Raw genomic sequence first — 15,471 nt, forward strand, 5'->3', positions numbered from 1 at the left:
CTGGAGTGACAAGAACAAGAGGGAATGGCTTCACACAGATAGATAAAGTAAACAATTTATAAATGGCGGAGGAACTGGACTTCACCAACAATCATGAAGTTTATAGTGAAGACCTTTTATTACACAAAGCACACAGTTTATATAGGGTTAGGACTACAGCTTATTGGCTAAAAGAGTTAACACACCACCACACCAGATACTTCAATTGGTTAAAGCCTCTCTCTCACAAGTCCCATGTTTATATTATTTCATCCTGGCTGTTTTCGTGCCCCTGCAGAGTCCTGTGAATTCCTACTATGTGAATTCTTGGGGAGTAACCTCCTCCCTATCAGCCAGCAGCAGCTGAGCTCCTTGCTGCCTCTGGCTGATAGCTCAGTCTCACAGGGTGTTCTATAGATCTGAATTGCTCACTTTTGATTTTACTGTAACAACAGATAGAAGGAAGGGATAGATGAGATATTGGGAAGAAATTCTTTATGTTAAGGGTGGTGAGTGCCTGGCACAGATTGGTCAGAGGAGTTCTGGCTCCCCCATCCCTGAAAGTTGGTCAAGGCCAGGTTGATTGCAGTGCTGAGAAACCTGGTCTGGTGGAAGGTGTCCCTGTCCATGGCAAGGGCTTGGAATGAGATGCTCTTTAAGGTCTCTCCCAAACCAATCCATTCTGTGATTCTGTGACTGGTGGGGGATGTCATGGTCAGGCCCATCTTGGGCACAGGGACACTGAATGGCAGAGTTTTCCATGGTGGGCGAAGGAAAGAGTGGGCAGCAGAACTGACACCTTGGATTGACGGCAGGCAGACTTTGTCCTGTTTGGGAGAATGATTGATGGAATCCTTTGGGAGTCAGTCCTGAAGGGCACAGAGGTCCAGGAAGGCTGGAGGTGCTTTAAGAAGGAAATCTCCAATCTCCAGGAGCTCTGTGTGAGGAGTAAGAAGAGGGGGTTCATTGTGAGTGGGATAACATAGAAGTGAGAGGTTTGGAGATCAGAGCAAGGGGTACCAATTGAAGGATGTTTAATGTTAATTCAAAGTTCTGTTTGAATGTTAATTCAAAGGTCTCTTTGACTGCTCATGATAAATGGGGTTGGGCTTTCAGGGGGGATAGTTTGCCATCTTCAAAGGGTTTTCCATCTAGGTCAGTTAGGCCAAATTGGTGGGAAGGCTGTGAGGCAACGGTCCCAATCAGGGGCTGTTGTCAGGGGTCTGCGGCCGGTGACAGGGACTGAGGGGGGGCCAGTCACACCAATCAGCACCGATGGTGAGTGGGAGGACAAGACAAGCTGGTAACATGGAATCAGCGGGCGGGATGCCAAAGATGGACAAGGGAGGTTGGGATGAGCCACCCAGAGGGGAGAGAAGGGGCATGGCAGGCAAGAGTATAAATGTCCCAACCCCCCTCCCAGCGTGTGCTCCCCGGTGGCAACACTGTGTCGGGGCACCCTGCGCCTGCACAGCTTGGCCAGTAAAGCCTTTTGTTTTGCTTTCTCAAACCCGTCTCTGAAATTTCTTTAAAACCAGATTTTCTGACACTCTGCCCATGTGCCCTAACACAAGCCAGGGGGCAAAAAGCACATCTTGGTTAAACACAGAACTTAGGCTGGATATCAGGTTAAAAAATGAGAGTGCATCATCTCTTGGACGAGGAACAGAAAACTCAGAGGGACTACATGTGGTGAGGTTGTGTAGGCAGAAAATTTGAAGGGGCAAAGACAAACTGTAACTGAATTTGGCCACTGCAGTAAAAGAAAACAAAATAAAATGTCTCTTAATCAATGGTCAGCAAAAGGAGGGCTCAGGAGAGTGTCCACCCTTTGCTGGATGCAGAGGGCAGGACAGTGCTGGGGGAGGAGGAAAATTTGAGAGACTTAAGGCCTTCCTTGCCTCAGTTTTTAACCTCCAACCTACTTGTCTTCAGGATACCCAGGTCCCAGGTCTGAAATTTGGGGATGAGAAGCTGAGTGAAACCCCCACAATCCAAAAGGAAATTGAATTGTGAGTGACTTGCTCTGCCAGTGAGACCCTCACAAGTCCCAGGGCCCAGATGGGATGCCCCCTAGTCTCTGGAAGTGCTCAGATGGTGTCAGGATATGGCTTTTGAAATACAATTTAGGGGTGTTTATGGTGGTGCTGAGCTGACAGTTGGACTAGAAGATCTTGAAGGTCTCTTTCAACCTTGATGATTCTGTGACTCTCTAACCTGTCATCAATGTTGCCAGGATTGTGCTCCAACAAAATCCTGGGGATGTTTTCTCAGTCATGTCCCTCAGCGGGACCCATTAGCACTACAAGAAACTTTACAGTTTGAATCTCACTTTGGCTTCTCAAGAGGTTTCTGCAATTTACCTGAGGGACTGTGATTCAAAGACTCAGCACCAAACCCCCCAGAGGGTCATGAAATGCCCTGGGCTGTTGCTGTGCTGCTGAGCTGGGCCGGGCTCCTGGCACACAGGGAGCTCCTGGCAAGCGGGCAGTGCTGCAGAGAGACAGCTCTGCCCAGGAGCAGCTCCTGTGCACAGCCCAGCAGGGCTCAGGGCACTGCCTGCAGACACCCAGGGCACAGCAGAGAAGGGACAGAGGTGAGAGGCAGCCTGGGCTGGGAGGTGACTGAGCTCTCACTACAGGAAAAACCTTCACAGTTTTTCTGTGAATAATTTTCTCACTGTAGGAAAGTTAAATTTCCCTTCCTGCAGGAATCTCCTAAAGCTGGCACACCCCACAGCATCTGGGATCTTTCAGAAGGACTCTCACAGTTCCTTTAGTGGAGAGGAGGTGGCCATATGTCAGAGCAGGGCAGGACCTGCAGGCAGCAAAGGGCAGACAAGAGAAGTGAGAAAGATGTTTAAAAGATCCTGGCATAGGAGGAGAGGTGAGAGCTCATCAGGGGAGAAACCTTCACAGCCCTTTGCCACGGTAAGTCTCTGGCTGCAGAGCAGTGCAGGTGAGTTTCTGGAAATGTCTCTTCCACCTGCCAAATGCCACCACTGACAGGACCTGTCAGGAAGGCTGTCCTGGATTTTCTGGTGTGCAGAAGGAGAACATGACCGAAACAGGATTGCCTGCTGCACCATCAGAGGCACAGGGCAAGAAGGTTGCCTTCTTGTAAGGATGGTTGAGGGGTGTGAGATTGTGAGTGAAGGCAGGGGTGCCCAGGGCTGTGGTGCAGAGCAGGGCCCTGCAGCCCAGGGCTCTGTGTGCTGGGACAGGGACTCTGCTGCCTGCCAGGGTCAGCTCAGCCCGGTCAAGGAGCTCCCCAGGGCTCTGCATGGAGAAGGTGTGGATGGGAGGAGTGACTCCCTCATGGCAGGGCAGGGATGAGCAGGGCAGGGATGGGCAGGGCAGGTCCTTCAGCTGCAATGGCTCAAGGCTTCTCTCAGCTTCAGCTCGACCTCCTGCCATTTCCAAGGGCACTTCTCAGGAAGCACATCCACTCAGAACACCTTCCCCTCTTCAGCCACATCAGCTTGTCTGGGATCTGCTCTTCAGCCCCTGCACATGCAGAGCTGCCCCTGGGCAGTGGGGTGGGCATGGGCTGTGTGAGCACTGGAGGGAGCTGAGCTGGGCACAGGGAGGCAGCTGCTGGCAGGAACAGCTCCTCACTGCAGAGACAGGCAGGGAGGGAGAGGGAACTGCTGCCACAAATGCTGGGGAGGGCCATGTGGGCACCTCCCTGCTGTCCCTGTGGCACACAGGCCTTCCCTGATCAGCTCCTCCCCGGGCTCCTTTCCCAGCCTAAGCAGAGTCCCTGCCCTCAGGCCCATGGGGGCTCAGGTGTGCATTGCCCTGCAGCAGCAGAGCCCAGGAAAGGACAAGGTGCTGAATTCTTCTGTCTCTGTGTGCTTCCTGCTGCCTTGGCAGGACTACTGTGGCATTTCACTGCCATTCCTCTCTTTCCTTTGGTGTCCTTGTTCTCACCATTGGCTTTTCTCAGCCATTCTGGGGGATTGGGGGTGGCAGGTTCAGTTCACGTCCAGGCACAAACCATTTGGATCCTGCTCTGGGATGTGTCTGTGGGAGCAAAGTGCCCAAATCTTCTCCATGCAACTTTTGGACATTCAGCTGCTTCTGTGGTGTCCTGCAGAGCTGCAGGGTGCCCTCCAGAAGGGCACAGCTCTCCCACAGTATCTATGTGCTCTAGGATCCCATGGAGAAATATCTCCATGTTAATCCATGGAAATGCAGCTTGGCAACTGCAATGATTTTTCTGTGCCTCAGTGTGGGAGGGGAGAGATGAAAAAGCTGAGGAGTTTGTTAATTCTGCTCTTTGGCCCTGAAGTCCTGGATTCCTCTGCTCTCCCCCGTGTGCAGTTTCTTTTTTAGGAGAACAGTTGAGTGTGATGCTGATCCAGATCCAAGGTGCCAGCACGGGGCAGCTGAGAACAGCACTGGTGGGCAGAGCAGCTCTTCTCTCCTCACTAACGGAGCCTTCCTTTGACCCGCAGGACCCACATGACTTGACCTGCAGTGCAGTAGGAATGTCAGGGATTTCAAACATCCACAACCACTGAGAACTGTGGTGGGTGCAACTGGATCAACAAACACAAAGAATTCCTTCAGATCAATTTTTCATTTGTCCAAAATTTGAACAACTCTTTGATGTGCCACAAGTCCATTTAGTTTGAGATCACCCTGAATTTCAAGTGAACTCTCTCTCCAGAGGAAGGACTCCACAGGAGCCCATTGCAGGGTCCCTGCTTCCAATGCCCCGAAACCCAGAGATCAGGGCAGGGGGTTGCAGAGACCTGTTCTTACAAAAAAAAAAAAAAAGATCCTGAATGTAGAGTTGCCATGAGACATACAATATGTTTTGCTAATAAAGTCTGACTTAACTCAGGTCTGCCTTTTCCTTCTCAACAGATAACCACACCTTGAGGTAGCCAATGCCCAACAGCAGCTCCATCAGCCACTTCCTCCTCCTGCCATTGACAGACACGCGGCAGCTGCAGCTCCTGCACTTGTGGCTCTTCCTGGGCATCTCCCTGGCTGCCCTCCTGGGCAACGGCCTCATCATCAGCGCCGTAGCCTCTGACCACCACCTGCACACCCCCATGCACTTCTTCCTGCTCAACCTGTCCCTCATAGACCTGGGCTCCATCTGCACCACTGTCCCCAAAGCCATGCACAACTCCCTCTGGGACATCAGAACCATCTCCTACATGGGATGTGCTGCACAGCTCTTTCTCTATGTCTGTTTTATGTCAGCAGAATTCTCTCTCCTCACCATCATGTGCTACGACCGCTACGTTGCCATCTGCAAACCCCTGCACTACGGGACCCTCCTGGGCAGCAGAGCTTGTGCCCACATGGCAGCAGCTGCCTGGGCCAGTGTCTTTCTCACTGCTCTGCTGCACACAGCCAATACATTTTCCCTGCCCCTGTGCCATGGCAATGCCCTGGGCCAGTTCTTCTGTGAAATCCCCCAGATTCTCAAGCTCTCCTGCTCATATTCTGATCTTAGGAAACTTGGTCTTCTTGTGGTTAATGCCTGTTTAGGATTTGCTTGTTTTGTTTATATTGTTTTCTCCTATGTGCAGATCTTCAGAGCTGTGCTGAGGATCCCCTCTGAGCAGGGAAGGCACAAAGCCTTTTCCACGTGCCTCCCTCACCTGGCTGTGGTCTCCCTGTTTCTCAGCTCATCATTTTTTGCCTACCTGAAGCCTCCTTCCATCTCCTCCCTATCCCTTGATCTTGTGGTGGCAGTTCTTTATTCAGTGGTACCTCCAGCCATGAACCCCCTCATCTACAGCCTGAGAAACAAGGAACTTAAGGATGCCCTTTGGACACTAATGATTGGACACAATTCAGAAGCAAAAAACTGCCTGATTTCATGTGCAAAACACTCATAAAGGAACTCACTATACACTCAACACGCCTTCTCAGGTTTTTGGTGGTGATTATGTTGGTTTTTTACTTTGTTTTTCTGCTGCTGAAGTGGTGTGCAACTTACTTCTACTTTTGATCCCCATTTTTCATTATATTCTCTATCCTTAATATTTTATCTGGAGATTGGGCAAATGAGGGAATGTTCTCTTTGCATATTTAAGCAAAATAAAAGTTACTTGTGTAGTTTGTTTTTCCGAGTTCCTTCCTCTGAGACCACAGCAAGGCCAATGGCAGTTCCTGTTTGCAGAGAGAGTCCCAGCACAGCAGCATTGCCAGGGAGCAGCAGAGCTTTGTCACATCCTGCTGTGTGTCTCTTCTGGGATCACAGGCAGGGACAGGCCATGGACACTTGAGGGACACAGCTGGGCTCCAAAACAGCAGTTACATAAGGAAAGGGGTTCTCCTGAGGGCAGAGCAGGAAGGCTTTGGACTTCTTCCAAAGTAACTTTCAATAACATGTCCAAGGAAACAGACTCTAAAGAGGCTCCTTGTGTTGCTTGTTGTCCATGGGACTCAGTGTGATGAGATCAGTGTCACAGCACGGCCTACAAGGATCTTAGTGCTGCTTTAGGGTTTGCTGTTTGTTGCCAGTGACAAGGACATGGTGAATGATCTGTGATTAATCCTCGAGGGACTCTACAACTTGTGACAGACCTGGCTTCTATTGAGGAGACTTGGGAGGGGCCAGGAGAACTCAGGGGACCTGCAGAGACAGTTTGTGCCAAGGAGTCAGCAAGAAATGCAGCGCAGTGAGAACAGGCCTTTCAGGTGTGGGGTCACCCAGAGATGATATTCTACATCTGAGTGTGAACTGAAAAAGGGGAGCTCTGCAACCCCAGAGACCACGGCAGGCACTGGAAAAGGAGTCTGGTGAGGGCTTCATGTTCTGGTCAGTGAAGGTTCATAGATTAGATCCAGTGCAGCCCCCAGACCCATCTCCCAGCACTGGCACAAGGCAGGACACCTCTGAGCACCCTCTGTGGCCACTCAAGAGCTGGTGTGGCAGGTGGTCAGTGGCAGGGACCACCATCAGCTGGCTCTGCCTCACAGCTTGACCTGCACAGCCCAGCAGAGTCCCCCCATGGCCCTGGGCACCACAGCCCCCGTGCCCTGCAGAGCAGCACCCCCAGCTCAGGGGCTGTGGGGAGCACGGGGAGGGGCTGCAGGAATGGCTGGTCAGGCCAGCACAGACGTGTTCCCCTGGGGAAAGGCTCTGTGGGGAGATGGGATGTGCCAGGAGAAGAGCAGGACAGCCTGTGTGTGCAGAGGAGACATGGAAAGAGGCTGCCCTGTCCCTGGGGCAGCAGGAGCTGCCTGAGAAGCCTTTGGGGCTGCATCTCTCCTGTTGTCCTGGGGAGCAGGGCTGGCCTTGGGGCTGCAGGAGCTGCCTGAGCTGATCATCTCCTGAGCATTCCACACACAGGGTCACTGTCCCTGACCTCCATTTCCTCCATTTCTTGCTGCAGGGCAACATGACTGGGCTGCTCTGCTGGGCTGGGGCAGGGACAGGGAGAGAAAAAACCCCCCTGTTGATCTGAAGTTTGTGAGTGTGCAGGGTGGGGGCTCTGCAGGGCTGAGGTGCCTCCAGCCCCTGGCTGTGGCAGCAGGAGTTCAAGAAGACACTGCACCTGCTGCCAGGAACTGTCTATGTGTGCAAGGGAAGGACTCGTGTCTCTGAACAGCCCTGGGGGTGTGAGCAGGGCATGAGCACAGCTCAGGTGTGGGCACCTGTCAGAGCCCTGACACTTCTGGCTGTGACTCCAGGAACAACCTCCACTGCTGCAGTGAAATTCATCTCACAGGCCTCACATAGTTCCATTGCAAATGTCCCTGTCTCCTCAATTGCCCTCCTCTGCCTTTCTGTCCCTTTCATCCCACACCAGGAAAGCAGCCTGGGGACCATCTCACCTGAGCAGTCAGAGAGGCTCTGTGAGCAGGAGGGGCAGTGTTCTCTAGAAGGTGCTTTTGTCCCCTTTGACATGGCCCAGAGCACAACTTGGGACTATGAAAACATTCCCAGGCACGAACAGCTTGGAGAGATCTTTGAAGGCAAAAATTGAGAGAGGAAGAATAAAAGAGGCAAAATTAGAGATATGAAACCTGCCCAAAGAAGTTCAGGAGCTTCTCTGAGCAATTTTCCTGCATTCAAATAATTGGTAGGAAATGTACAATGATGAAAAATAATTACACAAGTATTTTCACATAAACAGTGAGTGAATCAGATTAGTACATGTATGTGGTGTTGTCACTGGAAAAAATATGAAAAGTCATTGAAATTAAAAACAAACAAACAAACAAACTCGACCTTGTAATGACAGGCCAGGGAGTCTTTAAAATTATCAACTTCTGACTGCAGAGGTTTCAGATGTGTCCTAAAATCCACACTCCTGCCTTCAGGCCATGACCTCCCAGAGCAGCCACCCAGTTGGTCACTGTCCCAGAGATGCCCCGGGGCAGCTCAAGTACCCAAGGGTGAAAAGTCCCCCAGGTTGTGTGTGAGCCCTTGTGGAGCAGGAGCTGGTGGGCAGGAAGGGACCAGCTGGGGAGGGCAGGGAATCCCCCACCTCCAGCAATGCTGGCCAGGCTGAGGAGGGCCCTCTCCAGCACAGCAGAACATCCTGTCCCCTGGAGGGCTGTGCTGTCAGGTGTGTTCCCAGGGACTGACCGGCCAAGGTGGGCAGGCAGATGCTCAGGGGTCATGAAGGGCATCACAAAGCTGAGCCCATCCAAGTGAAGGATTTAGGTGAGTCAGGAGGAAGTGGGACAAAAGGAATGGAGTATTTGGGGGAGGGAAGAAGAGATGGCCAAAAGAGAGGAAAGATTTAATGAGGTACAAACAGGTTCAGTTCATGCTGAGGGTGCTAAAATAAGGATTATGCAAACACTCCTGATGGACCTTCACCTGAACTTTGTGAACCATTGCAACTTCTGTTAGGATGTGAATATAACTTGATTCCCCTATTTTTACCTCCAGTCATTTTCTCTCAGAAACAAACGGAACTCTGGGACTCTGTGGAAACTCATGGAATCAAGGGTCCTTTGTGACACTTTAGGTCCTTATGGAGCCAAAGGAACTCTGGGACACTGTGGAATGCCTTGTTATCAATCCAGTGGCCATTCTGACACTTGGGAACATCATGGAATCAAGGTTCTGTTGTGACACTGCAGGACCTCATGGAAACCAAAGCCCTTTGTGACACTGTGGAGCCTCATGGAAGGAAAAGGGACTCTGTGAGGCTGTGGAGCCTCATGGAATCAGGAGATCATTGTGACACTCCAGGGCCTCATGGACTGCAAGGAGTCTTGGGACACGGCAGAAACTCATGGAATCAAGGAGTCATTGTTAAACTGAGGGGCCTTATGAAGCCAAAGAGACAATTGTGACAGTGCAGAACCTCATGGAATCAAAGGAATCCTTGGACACTCTGGAATCTGATGTAATCATTGTGCAATTGTAACACTGGGGAAACACATGGAACCAATGGGCCATTGTGACATGTGAAGCCTCGTTGAAGCAAAGGAGTCCTGAGACCTTTGGATTCATAGAATCAAGGGACCATTGTCAAGCTGTCAGGGAATCAAAATGCCATTTTGACACTTCAAGGCCTCATGGAACCAAGGGAATCCTGGGGCACTGTGGAACCTTATGGAAATATTTTGCCTCTGGCTGAGCTGCAGTTCATGTCCCCACAGCAGCCCACCCAGTGCTGTGCTTTGCACTGGGAGCTGGACAGGGGTTGAGAACACAGCAGTGTTGTGGCTGCTGCTGAGCAGGGCTGGCACAGCATCAGCTCTGCAACATTCCTTCCCCAGTCGAGAGGAAGATCCTGGGAGGGGACACAGCCAGGCCAGCTGAGCCAGACTGACCAAAGGGATATTCCAGACCATGTGACACCAGCTCAGGTATCAAAGCTGAGGAAAGGAGGAGGAATGGGGGTTTTCATTGTTTACAATATTTGCCTGCTGATCAGCCACCCCATGTGCCAAAGCCTGGCTTCCTGGGAAGGGGCTGGACATCTCTGCTGATGGGATGAAGAGAATAAACCTGGTGATTTTCCTCTCCACTTGTGCACTCAAACTGTGGCTTTTGATTTAATAAAGTGCCTTATCCCAATCCACGAGTCATTTTCCATCTTGTTCTCTCTCCCCTGTCCGTCTGGGAAGGGCAGTGATAGAGGGGCTGGGTGGGCAGCCTGTAATTCTCCCAGTCCTCATTTTGCCCTCCTTGAAGATGGGGTTGACATCTGCCTTTTCCAAGGACCCCTGAACCTCTCTGATTGCTCTGGCCCTTTTGAGAGCACAATCCAGAATCACAGGCAAGGGTGATGTGGCAATTTAGGGACACTTGAGCTGCCCAAGGCCACTGAGATGAATCTCACTGGGCCCATGGGGTTTGTTCCTGGAGTCACTCACAGAAATGCTGAGGTCCAGCAAGGCATCCACCTCTGAGCTGGGCTTGTGGAGTCCTCATGTACCCAAGGGTGATCAGAGACAGAGTCTTTCCCTTTCACACCCACAGGGAGATCATTACAGGAGTCACAGTCTCTCCATGGGCTCCTGCTGCCACTGCCAGGGGCTGGAGGCACCTCAGCCCTGCGGGGTGTCACCTGCTCTGCCCCTGTCTGAGATGCCCCATGGCCTGAGGGATGGACACAGGGAGGTCTGTACACAGAAACACATCCCAGGGCTGCATCCAGGGGGTTTCCCAGGGGATGTCAGTCCCAGAGGGAAGTGACCTCCAGACACTGCGTGTCCCACAGCCCTTCCCAGCACCTCCAGGATTAGCTGATGGTGTTTGTGCTCTCTTGGGTTCATCTCCCCCCACACACCCTGTGCATGCTGAAGTCTCCTCTGTACAATGGCAGTGTGGCCTTGTGAGCTGCTCATTTGGTGTCCCCTTGGAGGGACAAACAACCTGTCCGGGGTGGGTGAGAGGCCAGTGCTGGGAATGGTGTTTGCAGGGGCTGAGCTGTGACAGCTGCCCTGGGGCCCCTTGCCCAGGGTGTCCAGCAAAGACACAGCCCAGACCCTGCTCTGCTGGTCCTTCAGGTGTGTCCCTGATGCCTGGCTGTGGAAGGGACACTGCTGTGCCCCCTCCTGCTCTCCCACACTTTGGCTGGTCACTGGGTTTTTCTGCAACAGGGCAGTTTCCTGAGCTTGTCCTTGACAACCATGAGAAGACAACAGTTCCTTACAGCCCCAGGGCTTGTTGCCTCCTCACCCACCCCACAGAGCTCTGGAGGTGTCCTACTGCTCTCCTGCACTCCCCATTCCACACCCCTCACTCTCTCCCTGGAGAGCCATGAGCATCCTGTGAGGGAACAGAGCCCCATTCCCAGGGGATGGGTGGCAGGGCTTGGCTGTCCTGCTTGGCAAAGCTCATCCAGGGCTTTCACAGCCACATTCCACAGTCCATTTTCCACCTGTACCAGTGACTCTGAGTTTCTGCTTCCCCAGCCCCTAGGGAGGGTCTCCTTGTCTGCTCGTTCTCTCCATGGTCTCTTTTCAGTGATGATATCCTAACCAGAAAAGCCCCTGACAATAATTTACTTTTAAATTTTCAAGTCTTCTGTATGTATGTATGGCCAAACTTTGCAAACGAAGATTTGGGAAGGGCTTTCCCCAGGTGGGGCTGTGCCCTTCCAGCCTGCGCAGTGGATTTTTTAGGTGAAGGCTCAGCGTGCACAGAACTGGCCCCACCGTTTAAGTCCTGAGGTCCATTTGCCACGGCCGAGCGAGCTCGGACAGTGACAGTGAAATCCTCAGGACTGTCACAGCACCTGATACTAACCGGGGCTGACCCTGCTGAGCATCCAAGATCTGACAGGATCGGATGGCGGGAGGCATTTAACTGCCCAGTACCGTCTCCACTGAGACTCGAACTCACCACCTTGTGATCCAGAGTCCGGAGTGCTCACCATTACACCAGGTCAAGGCTTCTGTGGTTAATTAAACAGATCTCAGAAGCATATTCAAAGTGAATATCTTATTTTAAAATAAAAAAGAGTAAAAATGTCTTTTGTGGTCTGTTTATTTTTTCCTATTTATACATTAATATCAGCAATTCCTAATTGATATTGATCCTGAGAACCTCCTAATGCAGTCTGAATTGATATGAAAATCAAGATCCTTTATGTCTGACAGTCAATCAGACTTTATCCCTACTCCCCACCCCACCATTCCCTCATCAGACCCCTGGGACTGAAAGCAGCCTTCTGCAAATCTGAGTTTCCTCCAGCAAAGGCTGGACCTGCAGGTTTCAGCTCCTTGGCACCAACTCCCACCTGCTTTACTGAAGGAAGAGCTGCATGAGACACAGAGGGATGTTCATTTATTGTCAGCAAACAAAACCAAAGAAGGCACAGCTCAGTAGAAAACACAACTCATTGCTCTGCTCTGTATAAAGTCCACATTGCCTCCACTGAAGTCCACTTTCTGCAGTAGGTAGTCTTAGACCAATGGCAAACATGTTCTGTGTGAAGCACAGATCCCAAGGTCCCCCCAAACACTCCCTGCCCCAGATTCTGTCCATATTTGCTCTTTGCACACAGCCAGTCACACACTGAGGTCACAAGATCCCTCGATCCACAGAGGGAGGAAAAGAGAGAAAGTGAACAAAATGGTCTATAGTGCAGAGCTAAATATGCACTTATCCCAAATATTCTGGAGTTACAGGAACTTTCTCAAATATCCTTTGCAACACCTGTTCAGTGGGGAAAAATCTATTTTGATGAACAGGCCCAGGGAGTGGTGGGGAATGGAGTTACATCCAATGGTGTACCCAGGGCTCAGTATTGGGGTCAGTTCAGTTAAACATCTTCATCAGTGATCTGGACGAGGGCATTGAGGGCACCCTCAGTCAATTCGCAGATGACACCAAGTCGGTAGGATTGCTGACCTGCTGGAGGGGCAGGAAGGCTCTGCAGAGGAGTCTGGACAGTCTGGACTGATGGGCCCAGGCCAGCTGGATGAGGTTCAACAAGGTCAAATGATGGGTCCTGGCCTGGGGTCACAACCATCTTAGATTCTTGGCCATGCTCTGCAACTGATCCCCACAGCCTGTCCTGTGTCCTTAATCCCTCCATTTCCACGGATTCTGTGAGACAAGGGAGCTCTGTGCTCTGGGTATGGAATGAGGTGCCACTGGAGTGGGAAACAAAACTCCTCAGGTTTGAGTTCTTTGGGGTCCAGGAACTGGTGAGCTTTAGAGCCACAGAAAGTTTTTCTTCATGGTCAAGACACAAAAATTAAACATGATGCAATTGATAAATACCACAGCAGTTTCCTCAGCTTTCCTCAGCCTCAGCAACCTGGATGACCCACGTCCTTGCTGTGCTGGTCACACAGCCCAGGGTGCTCCTGGCCTCCCTTGCTGCCAGGGCACACGGCTGCCTCCTGCCCAGCTCCTGCCCACCCACAGCTGCCTTACAGGGCTGCTCCCAGCCAGGCAGCTCCCAGCCTGTGCCATGGCCAGGGGAGGCCCCTGCAGGGGCACACACTGCCATTTGTCCCTCTGGCATTGCAGGAGGTTCCTGCCAAGATGGGCTCTCCTCCTCCCTCAAGCTTTCCCTGAGCACAGAGGCCTGAGAGACCTTTCCAGTAAAGACTCAGGCAGAGAAGCCACGGAGTCCCTCAGCACCACAGCAGTGTCTGCTGGAATTAAATCCCCCTCCCCATCCCACAGCAGCCCAGCATTTCCCTCCTTCAGCCTTGGTCTCCAGTACAGCCACTGAGGCTCTTTTGGCTCCTGACTTTTCCTGCAGCCACCAACTCCAGGGGAGCTTTGCCTTTCCCACAGTCCCACGTGCACAGCTCAGGCCATGCCCAGGAATTCCTTGTCTGTGCCTGGCCTTGCTGTCACCCCCTGGTAGAGGCTCTATAACCCCTTTGTGCCCCACTGCCCCACAGTTGGTCCCACAGCCCCCTGTGCAGCCCCAGCCCAGGTCAGGAGCATCCAGGGTGAGGAACAGCCCCTATGATGGGATGCCCAGGGCAGTCCTTGGGCTTAGTCACACAAGATGGAGGGGGTAAAAAAGTGGAAGAGAATGAATAATGACATTTTTTGAATAACATAAAATCAGGAGGAGGAAAAGAAGTAAAATTATAAATGAGAACAGCCTTGGTCTCTCATGACATACACTATGAGCCATTGGCAAAGCAAAGCAAGGAGTCTCTGGCTGCTGAAAAGCATCCAGTCATCATTTTCCTCAGAGCATCCTTGAGCTCCTGGTTCCTCAGGCTGTAGATGAGAGGGTTCAATGTTGGAGATACCACTGAGTAGAGAACTGACACCACCAGGTCCAGGGATGGGTAGGAGACAGAAAGAGGCTTCAGGTAGGCAAATAAGACAGTGGTGAGAAACAGGGAGACCACAACCAGGTGAGGGAGGCACATGGAAAAGGCTTTGTGCCGTCCCTGCTCAGAGGGGATCCTCAGCACAGCCCTGAAGATCTGCACATAGGAGAAAACAATGAAAATGAAGCTTCCCAGAAATAGAAAAGCACTAACCACAATGAGCCCAAGTTCCCTGAGGTAGGAGTTTGAGCAGGAGAGCTTGAGGATCTGGGGGATTTCACAGAAGAACTGGCCCAGGGCATTGCCATGGCACAGGGGCAAGGAAAATGTATTGGCTGTGTGCAGCAGAGTGTAGAAAAACACAGTGGCCCAGGCAGCTGCTGCCATGTGGGCACAAGCTCTGCTGCCCAGGAGGGTCCCGTAGTGCAGGGGTTTGCAGATGGCAACGTAGCGGTCGTAGCACATGATGGTGAGAAGGGAATACTCTGTTGTGATGAAGAAGACGAGAAAAAAGAGTTGTGCAGCACATCCCATGTAGGAGATGTACCTGGTGCCCCAGAGGGAGTTGTGCATGGCTTTGGGGACAGTGGTGCAGATGGAGCCCAGGTCTGTGAGGGACAGGTTGAGCAGGAAGAAGTGCATGGGGGTGTGCAGGTGGTGGTCAGAGGCTACGGCGCTGATGATGAGGCCGTTGCCCAGGAGGGCAGCCAGGGAGATGCCCAGGAAGAGCCACAAGTGCAGGAGCTGCAGCTGCCGCGTGTCTGCCAATGGCAGGAGGAGGAAGTGGCTGATGGAGCTGCTGTTGGACATTTGCTGTCTCTGGTATTGGCACCTGTCCAAGCAGAAAAAGCAGTAACAAGTTACTGTAGATGTCTCTGAAAAAAAAACTATGCCTGTCCTCATGTAAACCCTTTAAATCACCTCTTCTCATTCTCAAGAATTCTTTGGCTGGTCATTTTAGAACTTCTGGAGAGGCCTGGCTCAGAAAGCTCTAAGGAATAACGAGCTCTGCTGATTTTCTGCAGGAATCAGTTGTACTCTACAACAGCAGATAAATAAATAGGAACTGGGAGTGATGTTTTTTTAAACTCATTCATGGCACTAAACAGCTTCTCAGCCTTGTCACTCACAGTTCAAATGACTGCACAGCACAGCTGTGGACTCATAGTTGTTTTTTGTTTCCTTCCAGTTGCTCCACCACAGGGAGTGGAGTTTTTAAGGCACAAATCCTTTGCATTTATACTTATGTCTAAGACAAACCTGGCAGGTCCTGTGAATCAAAGGGATCGTCCATTCC

At 51.6% G+C, this 15,471-nt stretch overlaps 2 protein-coding genes across 2 annotated transcripts; one reads left to right on the plus strand and one right to left on the minus strand.

The window, feature by feature from the left end:
* Nucleotides 1-4,876: 4,876 nt before the first annotated feature.
* Nucleotides 4,877-5,842, plus strand: LOC139684053 (olfactory receptor 14A16-like). The gene has a single exon (XM_071579657.1). It carries the CDS (start codon nucleotides 4,877-4,879, stop codon nucleotides 5,840-5,842), a length of 966 nt encoding a protein of 321 aa, XP_071435758.1.
* An 8,176-nt stretch (nucleotides 5,843-14,018) lies between these two features.
* Nucleotides 14,019-14,984, minus strand: LOC139684054 (olfactory receptor 14A16-like). The gene has a single exon (XM_071579658.1). The coding sequence runs from the start codon at nucleotides 14,982-14,984 to the stop codon at nucleotides 14,019-14,021; it is 966 nt and encodes a 321-aa protein (XP_071435759.1).
* Between the last annotated feature and the right edge of the window lie 487 nt (nucleotides 14,985-15,471).

Source organism: Pithys albifrons, chromosome 31 (assembly GCF_047495875.1).
Source record: "Pithys albifrons albifrons isolate INPA30051 chromosome 31, PitAlb_v1, whole genome shotgun sequence".
Lineage (NCBI taxonomy): Eukaryota > Metazoa > Chordata > Aves > Passeriformes > Thamnophilidae > Pithys > Pithys albifrons.